At 38.8% G+C, this 26,980-nt stretch overlaps 1 protein-coding gene across 1 annotated transcript in view; it reads right to left on the reverse strand.

The window, feature by feature from the left end:
• The window catches only part of SCFD2 (sec1 family domain containing 2), a 189,267-nt gene that overhangs the window by 83,192 nt on the left and 79,095 nt on the right, over positions 1 to 26,980 (reverse strand). The window contains exon 5 of the mRNA XM_014873410.2: positions 25,796 to 26,045. Within this exon, the coding sequence (XP_014728896.2) occupies positions 25,796 to 26,045 (250 nt within the window). The remainder of the gene's footprint in view (positions 1 to 25,795; positions 26,046 to 26,980) is intronic.

Consider the following 26,980-nt stretch of genomic DNA (forward strand, 5'->3'; position numbering starts at 1 on the left):
ATGTATCATAAGGGCATACTCAGATGACAATGTCTGCATTTCTTTTTTTTTTTTTCCCAGTATCATCTGACAAACATATTTGTTATCATCTAGACTTGCCATGTTGCAGTCCTATGTTTCTACTTTGTTCCACCAATCTTCTGGGAAAATATAATTCAATGTTTCTCATGTTAAGCATGGATCCGTGCTGTACAGTTACCAAATGGAGACCCCTCTGTCTCCTAGAGCTACTTGCTCTTTGGACCACATTCCAAGCTGAGCTTGTTCACAGTTAGTCACTTGACAAAATCGCATCTGCACACCCATGAAGGAGCACAGAGACATGACTGCAGGATGAGGAGCCCTAACAATATCCTGCCCAGCTACTCCTATGCCCATCACAGGAGATGCTTCAGTGCACCAGTGACCCATCTGCACAAGCCCAGAGGAGCACTGTGGCACAGTGGCAGGTGGGGAACCTGAATGGAGGACTAAGAGGAAGGGATTTATCTATATATACATTGTGTGTGCATGTAGCTGCTGGAATACATCTTCAGCCTTGCTACTGGTTGAACACATCTTCAGCCTTGCTACTGGTTGAACCTGGGTACATAGAACTGCAGCAGCCCTGCATCTCATGGGCTGTCAGAACATAATTTTCCCCTACAAGTATGGCAATACATTTGCATTTTTCTACTAGCAAATGCAATTTCAGAACAGAAAAAAAAAATCAGAAAGAACTTTAAAATGCTTGAAAGAGATAGAGAGATATTATAGCTAATAAACCCCTACATACTTTGTATTTACCATTCTGGTATCTTATAACTTGGGAACAAAAAGGAATGGAAATGTATTTTTTGACAATTATCAATCCCTCGTTATTAATTTCTTACTTTGTGGGGCGTCCTGTATTATACAGTCCTACTAATTTACAGAGCTCGGTTTGGAGAACAGGATGTTAGAAGGGGATTTCTGTGCCCTTGGACCTATATACAAGTGTGCTACTGCAAAGTTAGAAACTTGTTACTGGTTTCCTACATTGTTTATTATCAGTTTTACCTATTTGTTTTAAAACCAGCATTGCCCTCTCGGAGATGCACTGTACACCACTGTTTGCTTGGGTTTTGGCTTCCAAGCATATTTACATAGAGCATCCACCTCCTCCCTTTGCTATTGTAATGCTATGCAGTTCAAACCAGCTAGTCCTCCATGTAGGATACTCCTGCTTTGCTCCCTATTCTTAATCGTTCTTCATCCTGCAAAATGCATGTTCCTCTTTAGTATGCAAAAACTCCTTCCTTAACACGCAACAAACTCTCTTCTTAACTTATTCCAGCTGCAGCAACTTCTCATGCATGTGAGCAAACAGAACTAAAGGAAATCTAGCCGAAATTCAGCAACACTAATGCCACATCTGCCTGGCTGTAATTTGCTGCCTGACATGCACGAACAAGAAGCTCTAGTTCAGGATCACCTGTCTGTGATACCACAGTCACTCTTTCCAGACAGTATATCTCATTAGTAGTCTCAACATCTATTTTGATCTATGAAATTCTGCCCAATTTCTAGTTCTTTGACATTGTCCAGTTCCTTTCTGCACGACAGCTCACTTTGCCCTGTACTTACAAGTTTGAGTCACCAGCAACCTACATGCATGCACCTCTAATATGCTAAAGCCATTTATGGGACACTACAGCTGTCCTGAGTGCACTATCACTGAAGAGCTTTGCTAGTTACCTCCCTGGATCCCAATCACTTCCTTCTCAGCATGACCTACTGTCATCTCCACATCCAACTGGACTTTGTTCAAAAAATAGAGCCCTAAAAACAAGATCTGAAATGTGCACAAGTACACAGCTATTGAGAGCACAGTGTCCATGCAAATGACTTTCTAAATTATACCTGTTTTCTGAGACCTTTCTCAGGCCTCTTTCTCAGGCACCAGGAACTGATGCTGCATTTCACTGACTGCTTTGTTGTAGAACAGAAACTGCACATAAATAAGTCAGTTCTAAACAGACACTGCTTTGAAGAGACTCTTCTCAAAACTGATCTAGCTGGCAGATACTGAAAGAATTACTACTTTGGCCATACCAAATGCACCCTAAAAAACTAAACAGAAATATACACTTCTGGAAAGTGGTATAAACTACCAGATTGTTATCAGGGAGGAAGAAAGTTATCTGGAAGTGTCATTTATACTGACTTGAGAATGGTTATCAGGAATAAACAACACAAGATCTGTTGCAGAACAAGCACATCCTGTTCAGAAAAGCTATATAAGGAAGATTCTGTGCTGCAGCCACAGAGGCTATATTATCAGGTCTTTACAGCACACTTGAAATAGAGCCCTGTGTAGCTCTATTTTGAAAGCCTCTGAAAATCTATTGAAATGAAGGATAGGGAGAGCTGAAGAGGCATCTTAATTAAACAGATTTGAAAAAATATCCTTCTTCCTTCCAATCATTCATGGACAAAGCAACCAGGCATTCCTACTTCAGCAAGAGTAAAATACTCAGGAGTTTTATTTCAGCTGTGACCCTGGGAACTTGGCCCTTTCATCTTGGTGTGGCAGAAATATTTTGAGTATGCTCTTTCCTTGTAAAAACAGAAAAGGAAAAAAAATATTTAAAAAGTCTCTTCAAACACCTGCCAACATGCCTAACACTGGGGTTTCACCAAGCAGCTTTCCTACTGCAAGGGTTTGCAACAAACTGCACAGGAACTTGCACTATCAGCTTCATTCAGACATCATTTGATTGGACAGTAAGACAGAGTAAAAGTAAGCTTAATCTATGGAAAGAACAGAAGATAGGATCATGCAGTTGATGGAACTAGCAACTATCTGATCAGTAAAAAATTCCCAAATCATCATCCCTTGGAGGATTTAGAAATGCCATCTAGAATTAATTGAGACAGCAGAATCCATTGCTGCCTAAGTGGCATGTGGTAAACACCAGCCTCTCGAGATGAGTTTGGTGCCAAAAGAGATTTTACATCCAAGTCCAGCCCACACTGAAAATTATAGCAGCACTTGCTAGCTATTGCACTTTATTCTTCCAAGGCAAAGTACTCTGGAGAATATATGAATATTTACGTTCAGTAGTAACTGGAACCTGAAGTTCTCACCAGTGTCTCGGTGTGGCACATCAAGCCTTTTGCCTCCTATTCTGGTCCTCACCTTTTTGAGCACATTCAAAGTAGCAACCCAGCTACCAGACACTGCATAACCTCATCACAGCTGTCAGGAGAAAAGTTTTCCCCCTCACCAGGCGAGTTTTACAGTGATCTTAAGGAGACACATTCATAAACATAAGTCTGCAGAAAAACTAACTCTGATGTAAAATACTTAGAGGAAATATTGGTGCACTTGAACTTTTATGCCAAAAAAAATTGTGGCACCTTAAATCCTGAATGAGTGCTTCAGTCAGGAGTTTTGTAAATATTGTTTAGGTGACCTGTGACATGAAGCAGATCAGAGGATTACTGGGAGAGGAGTATTCTTTGAAGTGTTCAACTGTGAAATATGGCATTTTTATTTTTATTTATACGATGTCATTACTGCTAATAGAATATATGTCAGCTATTTTTTAAATATATATATATATATATATATATAAAATTCTGGTATTTGAGGGCTTTTTTCCTGATGAAATGGTGCTAGCTTTAAAACCATGAACCTGACAGTCTGAAATATCAGCATGTGCTCCCTGCAATGTGACTGTTTGCATCCTGCAAACTTTGCTCAGGCAAGAGCACAAAAAAAGAAATTAATACTAGATCCTGCCTCATCTCTTCCAGCCATGGGCAGACTTTACAGGGCACAAAGCTTCATGGAAGTACATGAAGGTGCATATGTGCACCACGTAACTGAGTGTGTCTCCTGGGTTCACACTAGAAAATTAACACAAGAGCTGTATCTGAAACACCTCCACTGATAGCCTCTAAACTGTCTACCATTTTCATTTCAGCATCCCCATATTACAGGCAAATAAGAACTCTGAAACAAAATTCTTCATACAAAAACTTGTGGTTTAGACTTGTTTTTTTTCTCTCGTTTTTCAAACTTTCCCAGATAACTCTGGTTCCTTGTACACTCTTCCATCTATTCACTTCCCATTGCTTCATTTTTTTAACCTTGTCTATTAATTTATAGAACCAAACATTATAAAGAGAAGAATCAGTTCTTTTTTAAGTGTTGATCTCAACTTATGCAAAATAACCCCCCCCAAAAAAGCTAATAATAAATTAATTTATTCGACAACTGCTGTCCAGGCTTAAAACATAGCTAATCTCCTACTTGCACGAGACCTAATCAGATTTTTCTGGGTACAAGCCAAGGAGAGAGTTATATACTCTTTCTTGCATTTGAGTATGGTGAATTTCTGTAACTTGTTTTCTAAATGCATAACATTATCACAGTATGTCCTCATTTTCAAGCAGAATAAAGTGAAGAGGACTATGCACCTCATGATGTGAGGGAGGCCCATCAGCTCATTGCTGATGATCCAGGTTTCTGATAGCTACTGTTCTATCAAGAGAAACAAGAATTGATCTGCAGTGCCATTAAAAACTGGGGTGAATTCCTGCATGGGTCATTGCTACCTTCTACAACCCTTGGCCTGTGCACTGCTCCCCCCATATGCCAGAAATTTCCTGCCTGTGCTTAGAGGTCTCAACAGCCATGTCCTGCCTTTATACTTCTCTCTTCAGTACTTCACTCTTTGTGCCAGTAGGAAAGTAAGGTTCATAAATACACCCACTTTCCTAAACTAGGTATGCTGTCAGTCACACCAGTTTCTTTGTTGAAGTAATTGTTTTCAGTAAGTTACATGTGAATGTAACTCAGCTGCTTCCTGAAATTCTTCCAGAAACCTTGGATGAATACCCTCCACTCCTAGTGACTTAAGGAAATTACGCTTCCCTCCCTGGTTTATCTTTTTTTCCTTTTTAAATAAATACCTGTCTCTGCTGGCAGTTAACCTCCATCACCTGCACTGACATGATCATATAGAAAACCTGTACTAATTTCAAAGACAAGAGGATGAATAGAAAACAGGTATTAAAAACTGCCTCGATCAACAGTTTCATTGAAGTTGAATTTTTGTGCTTATTAAGATTCCAAATGGAGATCATGCTATTTTTTTAAAGGGTTATACTTACAAAATAACCCCCATTGCTGTTCATCTGGTGCTGAATTTTCAAAGAACATCAAAGTACCAAACTGGCAGAAATCACTGGCTGAATCCTAGGGATCCATGTTTTTTGAAGCACTCCTCTTTTGGCAGCTGCAGCTTCTTCTGCAGGTGCAGGGAGAACATTTTACTAAAGTCACTTTATTCATGTAGCTCAGTTCAAAGGCTAGTTCACTTGAAGCTGAGAAAATCCTTGCTTGTTAGATACAGAGAAGCAATTTCCAATTTACGGATAGAAACTAGATAGCAACGGATGAGGTCTAGTCAAGTGAAGCTTTTAGGACAGTATGATCTGTCAGTTGAATTATTAACTAGAAAAATTTGCATTTAAATTTATCAAAATGCCTTTGAACTCAGTTTTTTAAAGCCTTCAGCACATTTAAAGAAGCTTTATATAACTGATTAAAAAAAAAACTGTTTGCAGTTTTAAAATTTAATTTCACATTTCATCTGGGCAGAGATTAATACAATTTATGAGGAAAAAATAATCTATCCAAAAAATGCAAACAGAGGTACTAAGGTATGTAGTCTCTTAAATAAATGTGGCTGCATAAGACATAATTTTCTGGGGAACAAAGGAAGTCTAACTGTTGTGTTGAAGCATTACTCCCTTGTGGAGCAGCATAGCAAGCAGCTATTTAGAAAGAATTAAGTATGAAAAAATACTGCAAGCCAGCACATTGCCAGCACTATGGCATTACTTTATAGCAACTCCATATCCTTGAAGCAGTGTTCCTGAGGGGTGATATAAATGTGCCATACTGAGGCACTATAAAATTCCAAGACAACTGGAATACTTGCCCCAAGGGACCATTGCTAAATGGTTCTCCTCTTGCTGTATTTACTGGATATATGTGTTAAAAATGCAGTACTGTATAGAATCATAGAATGGTTTGGGTTGGAAAGGACCTTGCCATGGGCAGGGACACTTTCCACTTGACAAAGTTACTCAGAGTCCCATCCAACCTGGCTTTGAGCACAACTAAGATGGGGTATCCACAACTTCTCTGGGCAACCTATTCCTTATAATTTTTTCCTAGTACCTAATCTAAATCAATCCTCTTCCAGTTTAAACCCCTTCCCTCTCATTAAATCACTACATGCCCTTCTAAAAAGTCCCTTGCCAGCCCTCTTGTAGTACTAGAAGGCTGCTATTGGACCTCTCCAAGGCCTCCTCCTCTCCAGGCTGAACAGCCCTTATTGTTTAAAGAAAAAAGACAACTTTTATCTAGACCTCTGTGTTCCACAAAGCATAAAACAGGACCTTGAGCAGCACAAGATATCTCCCTGAGACAACTCTCAGGGGGCCAGGGGAGCTCCTCTCAACACGATTTCCCGTCAGGAAGAGGAGAGAATGATGTAAGGGAGGTAGATTAGATTAAAATGAATAAAGGAGAGTATATACAGATGTAATCAATGCCCTAGGGAAAAATGGTGTGGGGATGGGGAGGAAAAAGGGAAGTGGGTATTAGCACCCATCCAACAACATAACTGCTAGGATGCATTTCTGCTATTATGAGGAGATAAAAGCTGCAGGACAATGGTAGCACCAGCTACGTGCTGAAGGGCACCAGAGGGACTGACACAATTTCTTCTATCTCCATGAGGAGTGCCTGCTATTTTATTTGACCAACAATTCAACAACCAGGGTAAAGACTGAACAAAAAGAGCAGGAGGATGCCGTGGTGAAAACTATGGGATTCATGAATTTGGCTGATTAAGTGCTAATCATGTGGAACAGAGTCCACAAAACAAATGGTTGTCTAGGCTGCCCAGCAGGCAGGATGACAGCAGGAGTCCTCCACCCTCCCAGCACCCTCTGGCACTGCAAACTGACTCCCCCAGCTATGCTGCTACAAGCTGATAGACAAGCTGCACTGTGAACTAGATCAGGGAATTAATCCAAGTTAGAACCAACAACAGCCTGTAAAAAAAATGCTGTAAACTACTGTAAATCCCTGCTTTTTTTACAGGGTAACAGTTTTTCATTACTTGTCCTTAGACTAATGGTCAGAAAACAATCTCCTTTCTACTGAATTGTCCTGCATAAGGAAATATCTTTTTTGCAGGTATTTAAGAGAACTGAGCAAGCATTTTGCATAATTATATTCATAATATTAATAATTATAATAATAATTAATAAATCATTATGGTTATTTCATGGTGACCATTTGCTTTTTCTGTGCTGGCTTTTACAAACAATGGCACTTGCTCATAGTATAGCATTTGTGTGGATAAACTGAGCAACCTTATCTGAACAAAACACCACTTGATAAGAATATACACTATAAAGCTTCATGCACAATTTGAGGTATAGGAAAAAAAATCTGCCTCATTCACTCTAAACCATTAAAGACTTATATTCAAAACTATCTTTAGAAAAAAAATCTACTGTTGCTTATGAAGTGCAGAAGATGCCAAAATCACACAAGAAAATGAGCCATTTAGTTCCATTTCCCCTTGGCAGAGAGAAAACAGAAGCAAGACCCTGCTTGTAAAGAATGCAAATTGATTGTGTGAAGGAAGTTATGAAATGAGCTAGTGGATAAGGCTGTGTTTGGAGACATATTTTCTTCTTCCCATCTATTCCCATGCAAAAATCCAGATAACAATGACTTGTAGGCCAGCAACACTCCCTGCTCACTTCTGTGCTAATAAGTACCTTCCTCTTTGATAAACAGGGTTTAGGAACAGAGCCAGTATTTACGGTGTGCACCTCTCCACTTTAATCACCAACACTTGCCCTGCCCTCCATCCAACGCAGACGAGGTGAGGGAAAGCACAGACTCCAGGGCTCAGCTTCTTCTTTTAGAGAAATCTGAACTTCAGAGGCCCTCAGTGATGCATGGTGCCCTCCCAAGGGCCTTGTGGCTTTACACTGTGTCCAGAAACCTGAGCTGAGACCCCCTCTGGGTCCATCTGCAAAATATCAGAGAAGCAATTTCTACCTGAGCTGTGACTGCAAAGGAGCACTTTGCCCATGGTAACTGAAAATAGCCTTCACTGATAATCTTTTCAAAGTAGCTGGTGAATTGTGTTCAAAGAAGCTACTCCATCCACTGGACCATAAAGCAACTCGAAATCACATGGGCTTGACTCTCAGGGGTGAGGAGCACCAATCGAACCAGTCCTCATTCATGGGAAGTTATGACAAACATCTTTGGAGATTCTACCACCATAAAAAAATAACCTCAGGCACTTAAAATGAACAATTAACCACTAATAATAACAACACTCCTCTGCTACTGAACCGTATAAAGCAAAAGTGAAAGCCTTTGCCCAAAGAGCCCCTTAGCAGCCATTTCCTCAGCCATTGCTACACCTAACATACAGTATTTGATACATGCTGGAAATAATGTACCCAACGGAGGCAGGAGAACTGACCACAGGCATAAGCCAGCATGAATATTTCCACCCTTCAACAGTAGCTCTGTTTTTACTAACCCAGACACAAACACAGAGGCTGATACATCATACAATGTGATGTATAAATATTTTCTATCCTGTCAAGGGAATAATTTAGCATGGAACAAAACAGGAAAGCAGACAACATTTTAGAATAATGATACCAATTTAATTAAGTTTCCTTTTTATACCTAAAAAACCCCCCCAACCTATTTTAAAAATTAAACTAAATAAAATTAAACCTTTTAAATACTTTAATCACATTTCAGTAGCTTGTGCTTTTTCCTGCTGCAAATATAAAATTCAGCCTCACACAGAAAAAAAGGTGTACTATTATTAAGGTTTCCAGTAAGGTTAATATATCTGCCAAACAAAAGCACGTAAAAGTAAAAGGGTTTGCATTTTCAGATCCACGATTGAAGGACTTTCAGTTAGTATTTTTGTCAACTCTCAATTCAGACTGCAATTTTCTATTTCACAATGCTTTTCCCCTTCTATGGCTATTCTTCCTGTGCCATTCATTAAGGATCTGAACAGAATTTAACCTCATTTAATGCTGAAAAAATTCTGCTTCTCTAAGCTTTTTCAGAGAGAATGATGATGTTTGCCTTAAAATTAAGCTTCAAAAATCAGAGCTTATTTTTTTTTCTATTGCACACTTTTTTATCCTGATTTCATTTGTTTTCTGGGATATTTTTAATTTTAGGGTATTTTTCTTCCCTTTCTTTTATTTATAAAGCTATTTTTAAGCCCATAGGATTACTCAGTTATAACGTAATGACATGTAAGGATTAAATACAGCCTTTTGATTTTTCTTCATTTCACGTTTTCCTCTGAACACTAACAGAATAATGTTGCATACTATCTTGTATATCTTTTTTTCTCCTTATTGCGAAACAGTACAATACAGTACCATTTACCTAAATTCCTAATTTTTAGGTTACTGAACTCTGTAATCCAAGTATGTTTTCATGGCTCCTGATACAGGGCTTCTTAATTGTTACTATCATCTTCACCATATCTTTCCAAACATCTACATTATACATATAATTGTCCTATCATGATCAAAAGACTTTCAAAACAAGATCAAAATGCTTTTTTTTACTTCATAGATGAGCCAGTGTTTGCTTAATGATTAGACACTCCAAAATCTTACACGGTGTTTTATGGCCCACCCCAGCCTCTCATCACTCACACTGCTTGGGCACAGGTGGGGAATGCCAAAATGTTTTCACCAGGGTTAGGTGAAAAGCAACTTTGATGCAACAGTTTTCTTGTGGGGTATTTATCTCTGTTTTTCTTGAGGGGTTGACTGGAGATAGAATCAGTACTTCAGGCTATCATTGGTTTGTAGCACACCAGTTTTTATGCTGTAATCTCTTCTGGTTTGGCAAGCAAACACAACAGTTTATTAAGGGCATGACCTAGAGCATGCTGATCTAAGTGAAGAATTCATATTGACTTCAATGATCTTTGGGCTGCTGCCTAAGTAAACTCAAAGACACAAGCCCTATTTAGTTAAAAATAGCAATGCTCTTGAGACTTTCTAATGCTTTTAGGGGTGAGAACCATTCAAATCAAAAGATAAATGTTCAGCTCAATGTTAAAGACCCTGTGGACAGCTGCCATTAGTAACTATACATGCTCTTCAACAAACTTTTAATTTGCACAACCTGCATAGCTTAGACACTTCACTGCATGACTTGCTTGCAAAACCAATGGGAAATCAGATTTGCCACAGATTTAAATAACAGCATCAAGAGCTTGCACAATTCCACTCAATTGCTTACAAAGTGTCTTTTTGGCAATGGTATGCCTTGCAAAGATTGTCAAGTCCATCTAATCACTTTATATTAGAAAGTTGTTGCAGACAAGAAAAAAAAAGAACAATTCAAATTAAATTACACTAAAATTAAGAGGAACAAGGAGTTCATTCATCTCTGATAAGTTAAAAGCAGATAGAAAATCTTATTAAGGGATGTGTTTGGAAAGTTCCAGTCTTAAAAAAAAGCCCAGAACTTTTTCATATTTGCTTTCCACTTAAGTAAGTGCTTTTCTACATAAAGAAAACCTTATCTGTCATACCAGAGATGCCTGCATCTTACAAACATTAGCATAATTTCTCCACTTCTCAAACTCTTTCACTATGAAATCTTTTCAAATTAAATAAAAATCTATCCAAAAATCAAGCAGAAACTCACACAAATTTTCTGGTGAATCAAATATAGAAATAGATTAACACCTACATCCCTAGTAATAGCAACTTATTTATTGGCGCTATATGCCAATTAAAATCAAGTAGTGTTATTAGCTCATCTACATTTTTATTTGTTATTTTTAGTTCATATCACTTACTCATACTCTATGCCTAAATCCTCTTTAAAGTGAAAAGGCAAATTTTTAATGTTAGGGAGATCAGATAAAAATATTTTATTAAATAGTAGTTTAGGAGAATAAAAAAGATACTCTGTTAAAGCTGAGAATATTCTGCAGATGTTTTTATTTTGGTTACATCCTGACATAATGAGTCTAAGAGAGAGATACTCAGGCAGTGTCTACAAATGCAGCAGCTCCCAAAGCAGGGTTTTCCAATGAATTAGCCTTATAAGAGAGGCTGGTACCAAAACAGGACCCACCAAGGCATGAGTGTGGAATCAGACTACCCAAAAAAGCAGGGAGATGGTAATCTGGCAGAATAACTTAAATGCAGCATATATCTTTTAAACCCAACAAAGTAGTGGGACTAGAATGAAAATCTAGACTAACTACACACATGGAGAATTCGTTCATGGCAAATTCTTGGTCCAATTTCACATTGCTGTTTTCTTCAGCACCTTCTTGCAACAGCTCTCAGGCCATTTTATACAGTGGATACTGGGATCAAATTCACCCTCGTGCAGCCAGTTGTCCTCCAGTTTAACCCTTATGAAATCCTTACAGCAGAAAGAGTGCTTATGGGGTGTACAGTTTGTGAGACCAATTTGTTGTTAGAAGTTGATACAGGACAAGGTAGCTTAGAATGTGCAAGCAACTTTCTCCTCAAAAGTCTGCCCCTGAAAGAAAAGGCAAACTAATAATTGAGAGGCTTGCGTGTTTCAAAATTAGATCAGGCTTACCACTAAAGAGAATTATTAATTCAAACAGACCATTGTCAAAACAGTCAAAAGACCATGCATAAACCAAAATTGCCATCAGAATAAATCCTGCAACTGCCGTGAAAAAAGCAAATAAATGTATTTTATGCCACTATTTGCTATCCATAAAGAAATCCCTACATTAAGAAAGGGAAGCTAAAAAAGCAGGGGGGTTGGGGGGGAGGGAGGGGGGTATTTCTCTGAGATTAACTCTGTGTCAGCTCTGGGGCCTTGAAAGACTGCCAGCTGTCTGGGCGTACATATTTTACCACTGAAGTATGCTTTTGTTTCAGAACGATTGAGACCCCCAAAATGATGTAATCCCCAGTGGAAGACTGACAAGCTTTGAGATATTCCAAAACACAGATGACGGATGAAATAGCAAGTAATCAGTGTAACTATATTGAATATTATCTTGCGAGAATCCAACAACACAAACCTAATGCACCAGATAACAGCATTGCTTTGAGCAAACCTGGAGTAGAACATCACAAAGATTTCTGCAAAGAAGAAATCATTCAAGAAGGACAATTATCTACATGGGTGGAGGGAAGAGAGACAGAGGGGAACATATGCCTTTCATAATTAGGAGCCTGATTATACTGTAGCCGAAAGGGATTTTTTACATTTTAAATTTGATTACATTTCAGAATGAAGCACACTAATTGGTATTTCTGTAGTCTGTTTGAAGAGAACTTCATCTTCTTAGGGAGGGGGAAAAATAACAAAAACCAATGACCTTCATACCATCTATGCTTAATATCTAGTTATTTGCCTGAAGTATTCGTGGTTTCCCTTCAATTGCTAAAGCTATCTCTGGGAATAAGTGCTTTATGACTCACTGCAGTTTATCTCCAGAAAACCAGGGAAGAGATACTAGCAAAATATACTAGAATCAAACAGATACTAAATCCAACAATCACAGCTGCTACAAGGCAAAACAAATCAAACCAGTCCATCCACCACTATAAATAAGAGACTGGAGGAAATTATTTGCATAGGCAACACCCAAGATGGCACCTTAAATTCTGGGCCATCAAGAGAGTTAATTAAGGAAGGTACATGTGCATTGAAAAATGCAGAAAGCCCCACTCACTACAAAATCAAAGGCATGATGCACTTCCAGTTCCTGTCTATCTGCCAGAAACACTGTGTTGAGGGAGAAGATGGTAAATTGGCATGACAAAAAAGAGCAAAAGTAACAAAGAATGTCTCATAAAACTTGTAAATGAGTATATATTACCATGTATATATATTCTTCTTTCTCAAATACATGCCAGACAAATGTGTATTTCCTGTCTAAGCAAAAGAACTGAGAAAGAACCATTATAAACATAACTTAGGGGCTATGAACTCAAAGTAGAATATTCAGACCTTTGGACAAGGACTGGTGTTGGACAAGTGTTGGTGAAAGGAGATGCACTTCCAATATAAGAGTATTTCTGAAGAAAAAGGATTTTACAGAATGTAAAGGAAAGAAAAAGGCACAATTTAATAATTATGAACTGAAACAAAGCAACACTCAAACTTTACAACCTGACCTTTGTTGATGAAAGCCCCCAGGAACAGACTGGGCACTCAATATCACCAACCTGCTGTGGCCCCTGGCAGACACACCAGATAAACCAGGCAGGGATCCCTGCTCTCTAAGTACAAAACCAGCTTAGTGAAGAATGATTCCCACAGCTCTGCCTTGGAAATGGAGGGACAGGTACTTCCTAAAGCTGGTTGAAACAAAATGAGTCATACCCTCAAAAAGCTCTTCCTGCATGCTGTGAAAAGGTAGGCAGACAGACAGATAGGCAGACAAAGTTCCTGTTTTAAATCTATCTTGAAGTAGGGTGACCAAAGAACAAGAACAAACCCAACATTCTTCACTTTCATCCCTGATCAATACAACTAAGTGTTTTGGGGCCCCAATGTAGGACAGAGCTATAAAAAAATTAAGCATGTCCTTGTTTTATTTTATTTTAATTTATTTTTCCTTTTTAAAAATTAATTTCATAACCAGTTGTAGATGGAACTGTCCTAAGTAGCTTATTCTGCAGAACAGGAGCGGGATAGTAAGAACACAGCATTTTCATCTGCGGATAGCAACTGGTCACTGAAGTCTCCTTGCAATAAATGCCTGACCTGAAATTAGGAATAACAAAGAGTAAGAAGATATTCCACCCACATGAATGCAGCAAAGGTACAAGATAGCCTGCAGGTGGGAATCTGGGGAAATCAATAGCAAACTTTAGGAGAAGGTAAACAAAAAAGCAAGTGTAGCAAGGAGCTAAGTTGCTAAGGGCTGGATATATGTGGGTGGAGAGATGGAGGCGGCTGGAAATGGGACAGATGTAAAAACAGATGGACAGGAGGAATATGAGTTGGATGGTGGAGGAAAAGAGTTATGGCATAGACACAGAAGAAGCTAAAAGAATATAGGCAGAAAATCTCAAATTGAATTAATTCTTTGTAAATATCAGGACTGTTGCTGTCAAATACCTGCAAAGCCTACGTTTACATGCTGGTAAACTTTTGGTCCTAATGGAAGACAAGGAAAACAATCTGCTATTGCATTGATCACTTCACTAGTAGAAACAGCAGACAGCTATGATGTGCAGACAAATTATTTGGACTTGCCAGTAAAATAAGTATCATTCTCTACAGCTGAAAAGTTGTTTCACTTTGAAGTATTTTGTTTGCTTACTTCAGAAATTATGTTGAAAGCATCAAAGGAATGACAGCGAGTTCGTGAAGGCAAGTGCTCAGAAGTTAACAAATGCCAGAATTACAGTTCCTCAGCATGAACAACATTAAGATGCAGAAGCAATCAATTAGCCCTTACTACTTCTGCCATTTCTTCTTAGTGCACATGATTTTCAGGAATGTGGGCAGAATATGGAGAAGATGACAGAAAGGTGCAAAAGATGAAGAAACTGAAGGATTTGTTTCACTTTCTCTGACTCCCACTTCTTACCTGCTGTTAGGCAAGGCTACTGGAGGCATGGATTTTTCCAAATTTTTGTTAGGTTTTTCTCTTTTGCAGCCTCCAGCCTAATAAAGATAACACAAGATATCTCCTTTAAGATAACACAGAGTGCTTTTGCCATTTCTATATATTTCCAATCTATATATCTCCAGTATATTTCCAATTGCTCAACATTTTAAGAGAAGAAAGTCAGAATTCTCTCTGGGATCCTAGCATATCTCTGGGAAGACTTCTGGTACAGACTTGCTGATATTCAGTTACAGCCTGGGAAAGAAGATGTCATCTAGGAAGTGCAGCTTGGTGAACTGGCAGCAGCACCTCTCTGAGGCTATAAGCAGTCCCCAAAGACTATTGTAAAAAAACTCTAATTCTACCTCTCTCTCTCTGTTATCTTTTAAGGTCTTGGTGGCTACATCAATACACATCTTATACACAGATCTGTAAAACAAGTATGTGCAGGCAGCACCAGAAACAAAAGCCTGAAAGAGATTTGAATCAACAAGGAATATTCACATATTATATCCACACATTCCCCACTTTTACACAAACCCAGGCAAGTCAAATTGCTCATTTGTATTGTTTTTCCCTAGGCAAATTTGTCTAATTGGTTGTGACTGGCTGTTGCCACCTCTCATCAGGCAACTACTTCCACAATGTTTATTTTAATGAGCAAAGTGGGAAAGTAAGAGAGAATAAGACATCTGGTACTCAACTAGCCTTAGTGATGCATTTGGCTTTTTAAAATTGTGTACGGCACAAACATAATTACGATATCTGAGAAAGGGGAGGGGGGAAAGATCCTTAGGCTATGATCTGTGAGCTTTCCTGTCTCGATAGACCACAGTCCCAGTGTCTGCAAAAGAGAGCAGAAGGGTCACAGAAAATGTAACTTGACCTGAACTTTAACCACCAGAGGTGACATTTACTCAACTATAAAATTTAAAACTAAACAAGAACAAATAGGGAGAAAGGACTGTGAGAGTGCCTTCTCCATGTTGATTTAAAAATCAAGACCATTAAAGATCTGCTTCTTAGTTCTTTCTTACTAGAGCTTGAGTACACATGAGATTTGTGAGAAAGTACTGATTTAATAAGGTAGAGTTTTTGAATTTCTGTAATACAGGACAATATTTGGACATTATTGAAAATGCAAATGGTAGTAGCACTACGACATTTCAAAAAGGTATTTAATTTTTATGTGGAAAAAAAAGTTGCATTAGGCAGGGTTGACAGATCAATGAAAATATTTAATTCTTCTTATCCCCCTAAGTCAGAATTGATCCATAGACAACACCAAAATAATTTGATCCAACCACTGAACTTGATCTTAGGACCGTTGAACACACGAGGAGAACTATACGTTTTCACACCAATTCATACAGAAGCAGAACCTAATACTTAAAATACCGTGTATATGTTAAAGTATGTAAGAAAGTAAGTTATCTTGACTAAAATGGGAAGTTGAACAGATGTCCAGAGCCAAAATCCATGAGTTTTCAATATCTTGAGATGAAGACAGAAAAATCAGGGTATGATGACTGAGTGAACTGCATGGGCAAGTGATGTATGTTTAAGCCACAAATCCCTGAGCTATTTATTATTTTAGAAATTCTTTTGAATGTGATTTTTATAGTCCTGGTTCTTCTGTTGAGATGGTAAGATGACCAACACAGCAATGGTGTTGCAAGATAAAAGATTGCTTGGTTATTGTTCATTATTCAAAAATATTTATTTGGTTTAACACTGGTGTGTGTCACAAAACTGTGTAACTCCATTTTATGTGTGGGCTTGACTCCTTCTTGAAATACTGGATTTCAACCTATTGCATTATCATTAAAATATGTGGAGATTGTTAACATGACATAGATTGACTGTCCAAAATTCAAAGAACAGCATTCTGCTCTGATATAATCTCATGGTTTCAAGAGAATTGCCACCACCACTGAGCTGAATAAAATAACCAGAAACAGCAAAAGATAGCAATTATTCCTCCTTGCCTCTGCAGAGGCAATGCTGTCTGTCCTTGTGCCATCAGATCCAGCACACATCATGCATTTAAAACAGATACCAAACTGACAAGAAATAGAATAGAATACTTAGAAATTCTTATAAGAAAGCTCTCAAATGAATCAAGTGCAATTTTGCAAACTACAGCAAATACTTTAACATTTGTGTCTGTATGCAAAAGAAAAACAACCTTAAGACAATCTCACTAGTTTTCTGTTGTATGGGCGATGACTAATAAATTTTTCTTTTTGTTTTGACGATTTTTGGTTTCCCAGGCTGGTTGTGCTCTGCAAAACACTGAGAATTTACTCATAATTTTACATGCTGTCAAAACTTGAAGGTTTGACAAGGAAGAGACTTGTATGAAAAGAAAAACATTATTTAACCATGCCACATACATACAAACGCACCTTTTTAAAAATCACCTAATTCCAAAGAATTTCTGTTTTCATTTTATGCTTGAAGCAAAGATATATTTGATATTAGAAGCATCTTCTATATACTATTGAAATTGCATGCTGAAAAAGAATATACATCATTAATGAAAATTGCAGGGTATCAGTTTCCTGTTGCAGTTGGCTGTCTGCTAAGTTGGCAGTGAGACAGTGGCCTGCAGAGCTGCAGGCGTATGTCTCATGTTAAAAAAAGAAAAAAACGACTTCATGTTATAAACACTTCAATGAAAATTACTATCCAGTTTGGAACCAACTGAGAGCAGGTGTTGAAGACAAAATAAATAGACAACATATGAAAGGTTAAAAAAAAAAAAGTCCCCAATGCCACTGGCCTTCCATTGGGATTGTCTTCTACCACGGATTTTAATGTCATCATGAAATCCAAACAAAATATACCTGCACGTGTAGAAAGCAACCAGATTTTCTCAGGTTTAGGACCATAGCTTTTTAACAGTGATATTTAAAAACTACAAAAAAATATGTCTATGCAAATTTAGATATAAATTAATCCAGAAAACTACTGCAATTTGTCTTTCAAACAATTCACTAGAAACCATGTTTCCCAGATGAAAAATAGGCCAGGAATCTACCCAAGCAGTGACACAAAGCCTGCAGTCAATTGATTTCGCTCAGTCATCTTCCACTTGTGATCTACAGCTTTTGAACAGAAATGGGAAAACCCTTTAGAAAGAGCACAGAAGAAAGGTACTGTGGTCTGGGAGAGCTCAAGAATCCTAAGAAGAGCTGATAAAATTTAGGATATGTGCATCTGCAAAGTCAGCAGCTAAAGCAGAGCAGGTCATTGCTTCAGTGCATACCAGATTTCTCCTTGTTTTTATAGAGATCACAAAAATCCCCATGAATCCTTCTGACTGTTGTGTAAATCAGATAAATCTCTTGGGACATGTGAAGTGACCTTTTTTTGCCCAATGGCTCTGTTACCATGAAGCAAAGGACTGAAGTGTTGCAGCAGTGGCAGCATCTCAGGATTAATTAAGCTGCAGGCACTCCCTAGGCAGCCCCTGTGAGCTGGCCAGAGAGCAGCTTTGCTCGTGTCTTCCCAGTGCTCCTGGCAGGGTGAACGTCAGATCCACCACCATCTGGGACTGCTGGAGCACAAGTGCTTTCCCCTGGATCATGTCCAAAACACACTGAGAAAAAGAGATACCAGGAGGTCATTTTACACACAGTCAGAGAGGGGTATTTTAGGTGTCTATAAAATGAGCTGGGGCAACAGGGAAAAAAGCTTCCTGAACATCCAACTTTCATTTCAGAATTGGGAAGAAAATGATCTGGATTTTCTCTAGCTGCAGTAATAATGCCTGCATGGTGAAACTACTTAGCTCTAACCTACATTTTGTTGCCTAACCCAAAAGGGAAAACTCATCCCAACTGCATCTTATCTGCATGCCAGTCTGGGAGAGCTCTGCAAGACGAGGACCTTCTCCTTGCGACTGAAGGAGACACAGGGAGCATGGAAAAAGAAATACTGCCATAATCTGAGTTTCTTTCCTATCATTTGATTAGAGCCATCCTATGAGAAAGATTTTCTTCTTTGAAATGCACCCCTGGTGAGTCAGCAGCCCTGTAGTTTGCACGGCCACAGCACATCAGCATTTGCAGCTCCTCTCTCTATCACAGGAGATATATACAGATAGCTGTACAAGAACATACTCTGTGACATTTCTGGCATTTGCCTTCACTATGGAGCTTCAGGCCTTGCAGGAAACAGAACAGAGATTACCCAAACAATGCATCTTACAATCATGCACACTGACAGACTAAACTGGTGGAAACAGGTCTTCTTCCCATTTCAAACCAGAGTGCAAAGCTGTCCCACTAATATTGGGCATGAATATGACTCTTTACATATTCAAGGACTAGGACTAGAAGAAGCTAATCAGTATTTCTAAGAGAAGCCTATTTGGACCTTCAAAATGTTTAGCTATTTGATGTGTTAAGGCATTCTCTCCCCCTCTCTAACCCTTGCGAAATTTTAACGTGAACCGTTTAGCTTATTGTGTTGGTTTGGGCTGAGATACAGTTAATTTTCATCATAGTATTTGGTATGAGTCTGGTTTGGATTTGTGCTGAAAATAGGGTTGATAACAGATGGATATTTTACTTACTGATGAGCAGTGTTTATACAGAGTTCAAAGCCTTTTCTGCTCCTCACCTCACCCTAGAAGGAGTCTTGGGGTGCACATGCAGCTGGGAGGGGACACAGCCAGGACAGCTGACCCCAACTGACCCAAGGGATATTTCACACCATATGGTGCCACACTCAGCACATGGAGCTGGGGGAAGAAGGAGGAAGGGAGGGGTAAGACATTTGGAAGGATGGCATTTTTCTTCCCAAGTCACTGTTACAAGTGATGGACCCTGCTTTTCTGGGGATGGCTGCCCACAGGAAGTGGTGAATTAATTCATTGGTTTGCTTTGCTTGTGCACACAGCTTTTGCTTTGCCTATTAAACTGTCTTTATATCAACCCACAAGTTTTCTCCCTTTTACTCTTCTGATTCACCTCCCCATTCCACGAGGGAGGAGTGAGTGAGCAGGGTCTGCACGGGGCTGGCATGGGCTAAACCACAACACTTAGAAACCCTTGTTTTGGTGGGCAGCAGATGCCTATTTACTAAATCTACTGGCATCCATTTCCACACACCTAGAATCATGGATCAGTTTTAAAACCTGAGTCCTCTGCCCTGACATGCAGGAATGCCCCAGCAGGATCCAGCATTGCTTACATATGGCTCTTGGTTTTTGTACAGACAGTGCAAATGCACATCTCCTGAAGTGTGAATGGGCAAAATGGAGGATCTTGAGAAGGCTTGCAGACAGCACAGCTCATTAAGAGTTCTCTAAATATTCAAAACAAAGAACTTTTAATGTCTTGAATTACACAATCTTTGCAAACTCAGAAAGGACAATATTTAATTTTTATTTCTCTGTATTTCCCTAAATGATAGCAAGCAACTACTTGGTTGCAGATTTTAAAATCTTATTTTGGATAAATACAGCCATAGTCCCCAGCATAAATACCACCAGATTAAGTCATCTCTAATTTGTCTACATGTTGCCATTAATGTGTTTCATTTTTTTTTCAAGTCATGACTATTTTTTCCCATCAGTTCTGGTGCAAAACTCACAGATTACTTGGAAATAAGCTAGTATGCAAGGAAGGGGGCAGGCTAGCCTTCCACTGAACTAGTGCAAATTTTATTAACTTTAAAAGCATGGAAACTCCAAAACCATCAGAATTCCCTCTTGGATTTTATGTTTTAAAAAATGGTTTATTTTTCTGTATGAATAAAAAATCTCCACCAGATACCTGACCTATACCTCTACTGTGAAGTTGGGAAAACTCCCTCCTACACAAAACAAGTGGCACATTTAATCTAAAGGGGATACAGTATAACTTCAGCCAATTTCATACCTACCTACCCACTCATAATATAGCCAGGTTTGGGAAATCATTGCTCCAAACCAGCAGCCAAGTGAAGACCACAACAAATAAAAGTGTGTATATCTGTGCTCTTAGAGAACTGGCTGTCCCTGTCGAGGAATGCAAACATTTATTGAAAAACCAGGAGTGATTTTAGGATTAATGATACTTAAGCCACACTGGCATTGGTACATAACTTCATTAATATGAAACATCTCCCCCAAAAAATCAGGTGCTGAGGACAAGCAGAATCAGTCGAGAAGTGCCTAATCCACTATGGCAATGCCTACACTCCACAGAATCACAGAATCACAGAATGATTTGAGTTGGAAGGGACCCTCTGTTTCCAGCCCCTCTGCTACGGGCAAGGAATCCTCCACTGGCCCATTACCTTCACTCTGTTATTTTAAATTTAACCCAAATCTATAAGAAAAGAGGAAGAAATAGCATCCAACCTCTCCCCCCTCAACCAAAGATTTAGATGTATCTCCAGACAAATAAAAGATAGAGTCTTATGATTCCCAGTCCCTAGATTTATACAGAGGTCAAAAAGACAGCTTGTATTTTCTTTATGCAAGACTCTAGACATTAAAAGAACTCTGCATTTCCACTTTGGTCTTTACTTAAAGATTTCTCAGTTTGCTTTTCCCCTCCACATTATGTAACACACGGAATTTAGAAAAAGCAAGAGAAAGGCCCAGAAATCCATTTTGTGATTAAAAATTCCAGCAGTTCCTGGCACAAAAGAATTCCTGTTACACCTGTGCTCAAGAGGATGCAACTGATAAAACCCTACCAGGTGAAAGTTACTGCATATGGGCAGCACAGCCTGCTGCCTGTGCTGGGGCTGGGCTGGGGGTCCTCAGAGCACACCATGGAAAGCAGATCTGCTATACAAAGCTCCCACAGAGACTTGCAGATGAAAAAGAGAGAATGGCACAGCTGAAAAAATAGATTTTTTTTTATTGCTTTGCAGCTCTATTAGCATTATTTTTGCAGACGTTTGCATTTGCACAGAGCTCTACACAGACATTTAGAGAACTAGATGAACAGATAAGATGATAAAATAAATATGCTATTTTGCAGCCGCTTTTTTTTTTCAAACAGCTGCCATAAAGCCCCACCCCTAAAGCTCCCAAACCTAGCATTCTGGGAAAAGCATCATTTTGCATTATGCTCTGATCTATTCTTTTTCCCCTCCAATTTGTAACATTTTGCTGGAATCAGTGATGAAGAACATATGTTTGAGGTAAATTACACCCGGGAGAAATCTTGGAACTGTTACATTCAGTTTTATTACCCAAGACATTAGGATACTCTAGCACTACACTTATTATTTAACAATTCCATCAAACAAGACACTGTTAATGTACTTTTATATTATTATGCATGCAAAAATTAGTATCGTATTTTTTAATGTGTGATTAATGCACTGAATTTTCATTTTTACTCATTTTACTTAACAGTTCCAGGGTATTTTTTAGTGCTTCAATGAAACAAGGTGTTACATAAATGCAGAATGCTATTGTACAAATATTTGGGAAAACATATGTTCAGGCAACAGAAAGGTTGAGTATCCTAACACTCAACAGCCAGGAAATTGGAAGGGCTTGTGCTTCTTACACAATATAAGTTTGTGCAAGTGCTGCATCTTTAATGTATTCTGCAGAGGGCTGTAACCCAGAGTGCCTTAGGGAAACCTAGTGTGGCCAATGGGACAGATAGGCCCTGTCTCTGACAATTGCTTTCTTTCCTCTGCTGCAAATACTAGTCCAGTTTCACTAGGTAACACCAAATAGCACAAATATCCCCAGTGCACCTGTGGGCTGCCTCTTTTGGGGGAGATTTGCACTAGTTCTGTGAGGTAGTCACATAACTAGAGATTTCCTATAGGCATAGACTCACTCAAGCATCAATAAGTTTACATTTAATAAGTATAATAGGAATAAAAGATAACTAATATAAACCTGACTATTACTTTGACTGATAATTTGATTTCAAAAGACAAGTCTTCTAAAGCTTTTAAAAGGTTTTGTATTGTATTTCTCAAGTGACTCTATGGGAACAACAAATAAAACCAAGAGAAATGTGTACTTGTCAGACTGCACAACTTCCATGCTTTGCAGAAAAAAAGAAAGCAAAAGGCTGAGACAGCAGTTCAGAACCACAGCTAAGATATGGCTTTTAATTTCAATTTCAATTGAAATCAACCACAGAGCCTTAGTAGTGTTGGGCCCAAGCTAAAAACATCAGGCACCAGGTGTATCGAGAAGCGGAGCACAAAGCCCCCTCTGTTCAAAGACATGTAATCACTAATACCTCAAAATGTAATTTAATGACTTTCTGCTTCAAGTTCCAAAATGAGTCACAAAGCTGAGAGCACCAGACCACTTCATAATCTACAAACTGAGAGCCAGAGAAAGTTACTTGCTGAGTATCATGAGTCTCACTTACTTTATTAGTATGTTTTCCTCATGTGAGAATAACTGAAGCTATATTGTTCTAGTTCTCTAGAACTCTAGTTCTCAGTCCATGCAGTGAATGCAGCTATGGGTCATAGAGAATACACTATATAATCATGAAATTGAGGACTGTGCTACAATGCACACAGGAGTCAAATGACTGTTACATGAGAAAACTATTTACTGGCATTTCTCAACCTTGAAGTGCTTGGATTTGCAGCCTATGTATTATTACTTCTGTGTGCCTTGTTTTACAGGCAACAGTAAATTTTGCTATCTCTTGCTATAACTCAAGCTCTCCAATCATGGCTTGCCAACAGGGTTTGATACTTCAGCATGGAGGTCAGGAATGAACCAGCAGACAGTGTGTCTCAAATTCATTCAATAACTGGCACGTTTTCTCTTCCGATATATCCCATTTAACATTCTTCCTATTACTTACCTTGATGGACAGGTGAAAATAAAAGATGATGAGCATTTTACTTTGTTCATGTTCTGATCATGAATGAATAATTCTAAGCATTACTGAAATTTATTTTAGTCTAATTAAGTTTTGTGGCCCTTTAAGAACAAAAAAAAAGGTTTTCTTGTTCCTGACTTAAAAGTAAAATGAGAGCAGAATGCTGTAGGTCTGGAACATGATCTGTCCAGACTTGTGGCTGTTTCTAACTTGCAGAGCTGTGTTGACTCTGTGAAAATATGTCAACCTGCATCTGCTAAAAGGAATAGTCAGTCTGTAGTTCATAGATGTTCTGCTGTAGCAGAATATGTCTTGGCACTATATCTACAACTGTACAAAAAGGAGAAACGGTCACTGCTCTCTATTCCCTGACTTTCAGCCATGCTACAAAGAGACTCTGGCTGTGCCTGTGTGTTTGAAGGAAAGCTTGTGGATGGATGGTCCCACAATTCTGACTTGCTTTGCTCTCAAGTAGCAAGCAAGCTACATAAGGGTCAGAGGGCAGCAGGCTGTAGAACACAGGCCTGGCAAAACAGAGATCAAGGTAGGTCTAAGGCTGGTCAAGTTTTAAGTCTTCCCAATTAAACTGTACTGCAAATACAGCAAATTGCAAATTCAGCAAATTCCACTAGCACTGACAAAGCAAATGGTCAGATAAATAAAGGCTTGAAAACTACCTATGGAGTATTCCTAGAAATTTCATGTGATACTTTGCTGCCAACATGATATTTATTTCTGGTTATGACAATACACGCTATTTTCCTTTGACCTCTCCCATAAATGACTCAAAATAAACAAGATGTAAGACAAAAAAATGTGAAAGAACCAAAAAAGTATCAAACAATAAGTATACAAAAAGTATGCAGTACTATCACCTACTTGTGCAGATTGCACAGACATGGTTGTGTGAAAACAGATACAGAAATCTAAGGATGCAAAGCCTCTGGCTTTGTGTTATGCAATTAATTTCATCACATAATAACGATCGGCTTGGTCTAAAACTACCTGTACTGTATTTCTCCTCAGCAGTCTCTCTGGTACTTGGCTGAAGTTTTAAAGACTTAAAATCTTCACATACTCACATTAATCAGAATGAAGAGAAACTGACAAAACTGTGATTTAAAACTGATCATTGGAGAAAGAGAAAAATTCGAAAACAGAAATTCAGAAATTACTGCATCCCATCCACTAGAAGATGCCACTGAAGTTGTGTGGGAAACACCATTTGATGGACAAGATGTACAGTACATATTGAAAAACAGGAAGGCAAAAGTCGACAAGAGCCTGGGATACTGTGGGCACTGTGGCCAGGAGTATTAAAATAACACCACAGTGCAAATATGACAGAGTGACCCCATTCCTAAACTAAGTCTCTTAGCTATTACAGTATTTTACACTCAAAGCAACAGCAGACCAGTGAGACCACACCTGTATTTTTAATTTGAAGTGTCCACAGGGAATAGTACCAGAATAACCAACAGCTCTATTATTCCACTTCCCTTGAGACTCCCCACTTAGGCCCATTCTTGGCAAACGCTTTCAATTATAAACTCCTCTCAATATCTTGATTTATGAACATATGCTCTCCACCTCAAAGATGACCTGGTCAATGACCTACTCAGTATTACAAAATACTGAGAAAACTGATAGCAGAAAGTGAGATCCCCTCTCCCCTATGCTAGGCCACTCTGGAGCCACAGCTCACTTAAAATTAAGTTTTTAACAATTTTTTTTTTCTAAAATGTGATAACAGCAACAAGAGGTTAGGGCTTTCCTATTCTATGAGTGCTCATCTAAAAAAGGCTTAGCACGCTATTTTTAAAGGCTAATGTTCGTGTTGTTTCAGCAAAAAGCTCAATGTTGGTTTTAGACACATTTCTTCTTTTATGCCAGACAAGCCAGCTCCTCGTATTCACAAAGCAACTGTGGTTCACTGAACACGTTTCCAGGATTAATTCTGACTTCCCAGGGTCAACTTTACACCAATCAATGAAAGAAATTGTGGAAAAGATTACCTTATGAAAACACACAAACTTAGCCAACCTTTAAGAAAAAGAACAACTTGTAGAGCTTTCATCAGACTCAGCACTCTTCAAGGACAGCCTGTCAGCATTTGGCATATATGAACATAGGAGATGGAACAAATCTACAGGAAATCCTTGTGCTTACTCATGTACTCTCAGCACCACAGACAAGTCAAACCATTTTTATACACTTCTCCCAGTTCACATGTTCCCAGACATCCAATTTCTCACCACACAAGCAGAATCTTACCTGTAATTTTCTGCAGCAAAGGAGATGGCTCTGGTTCATCACAAATTGCCTTGACAAGGGCCTTTTTCACCTCTTCTTCAGCTGTGTCCAGCTCTTTTCCACATTTGATTTCTCCAACCACAGAATATATGTATACCAGCAAAACAAGGAAGTCCTCACAGGCATAATCATCTTTTGTCCTTTTGTTGTAAGACTTGATCATTGGCAATAACTGGTTCAAAACACTGGGCATTTCTGACTCACCAATAGTCTGAAAAACAGAAGGAAGATTGTGTCAGATTACCTCTATAGTGCTTCTAAGTTAGGACCAGACATGCTCCTGTGGCACATCATTCAATATTCACATGCTTAGTAGTCAGTAGATGGTGATGTGATTTATTTGCTGCTCAGACAGTGAATTTATTAGTTGTCGACATTTTTTTTCTTAGGGATTCATGATAGCAGCATTTTAGCACCAGAAAAGATTACATTAGATCTTCTCCAAGTACCAGTATGATGAGAGGATAAGAGCATCCATCCCTTGGTATGGGTAAAAATGGTACAAAGCACAAGGTCAAACACTTCGTCTAAATTTTAGGCTTCATCCTTGGGTTGGATTTTGTACATGAGCAGTGGGTTCAAAGCCCGGCTTCCATTGACTTGCTTACATCCACATCATGCAACACCAGGGCTGACATTTAGATCCATTGTGCAAGTCTCTGACACTCACAGACAGTGACTAATTGTACCATCAAACTGCCACCCTCACTGCTGACAAACACCTGTGGATGAAATTTCTACATGCTAATTTTCCGCTTTGGCGTAGCTGGGAACTCAGCAGCAGGATCAGGTGACAGGTGGGAACACTGCAAGGCAAACAGGAGGAACATTCTGCTCTTCTATGGGGAGGGAGGTGTGTGAGGAAAGAACAGACTTTCTTTCCTGGTGGTAGTGATTGCTCAGATCCATCCAGGAGGTCTCCTGCAATACCAGTACCCTGCCCCTTGTCCTATGATCACCTAAAAGATCCCCCTGTGAAAACCTGTGGGTCAATTCATAGTGTACAGTGAAATATCAAACCTCTTGTAATCCAAGGAATCAAGTCTACAAACATTTATTCTTGGTTGTTACTACACTAACTTCACACAGACCAATCATGGTAAATAGGCACCACAGCCAATAATATACCCTTTAAATTGACGCACA

Source organism: Sturnus vulgaris, chromosome 4 (genome assembly GCF_052056855.1).
Source record: "Sturnus vulgaris isolate bStuVul1 chromosome 4, bStuVul1.hap1, whole genome shotgun sequence".
NCBI classification, from domain to species: Eukaryota; Metazoa; Chordata; class Aves; order Passeriformes; family Sturnidae; genus Sturnus; species Sturnus vulgaris.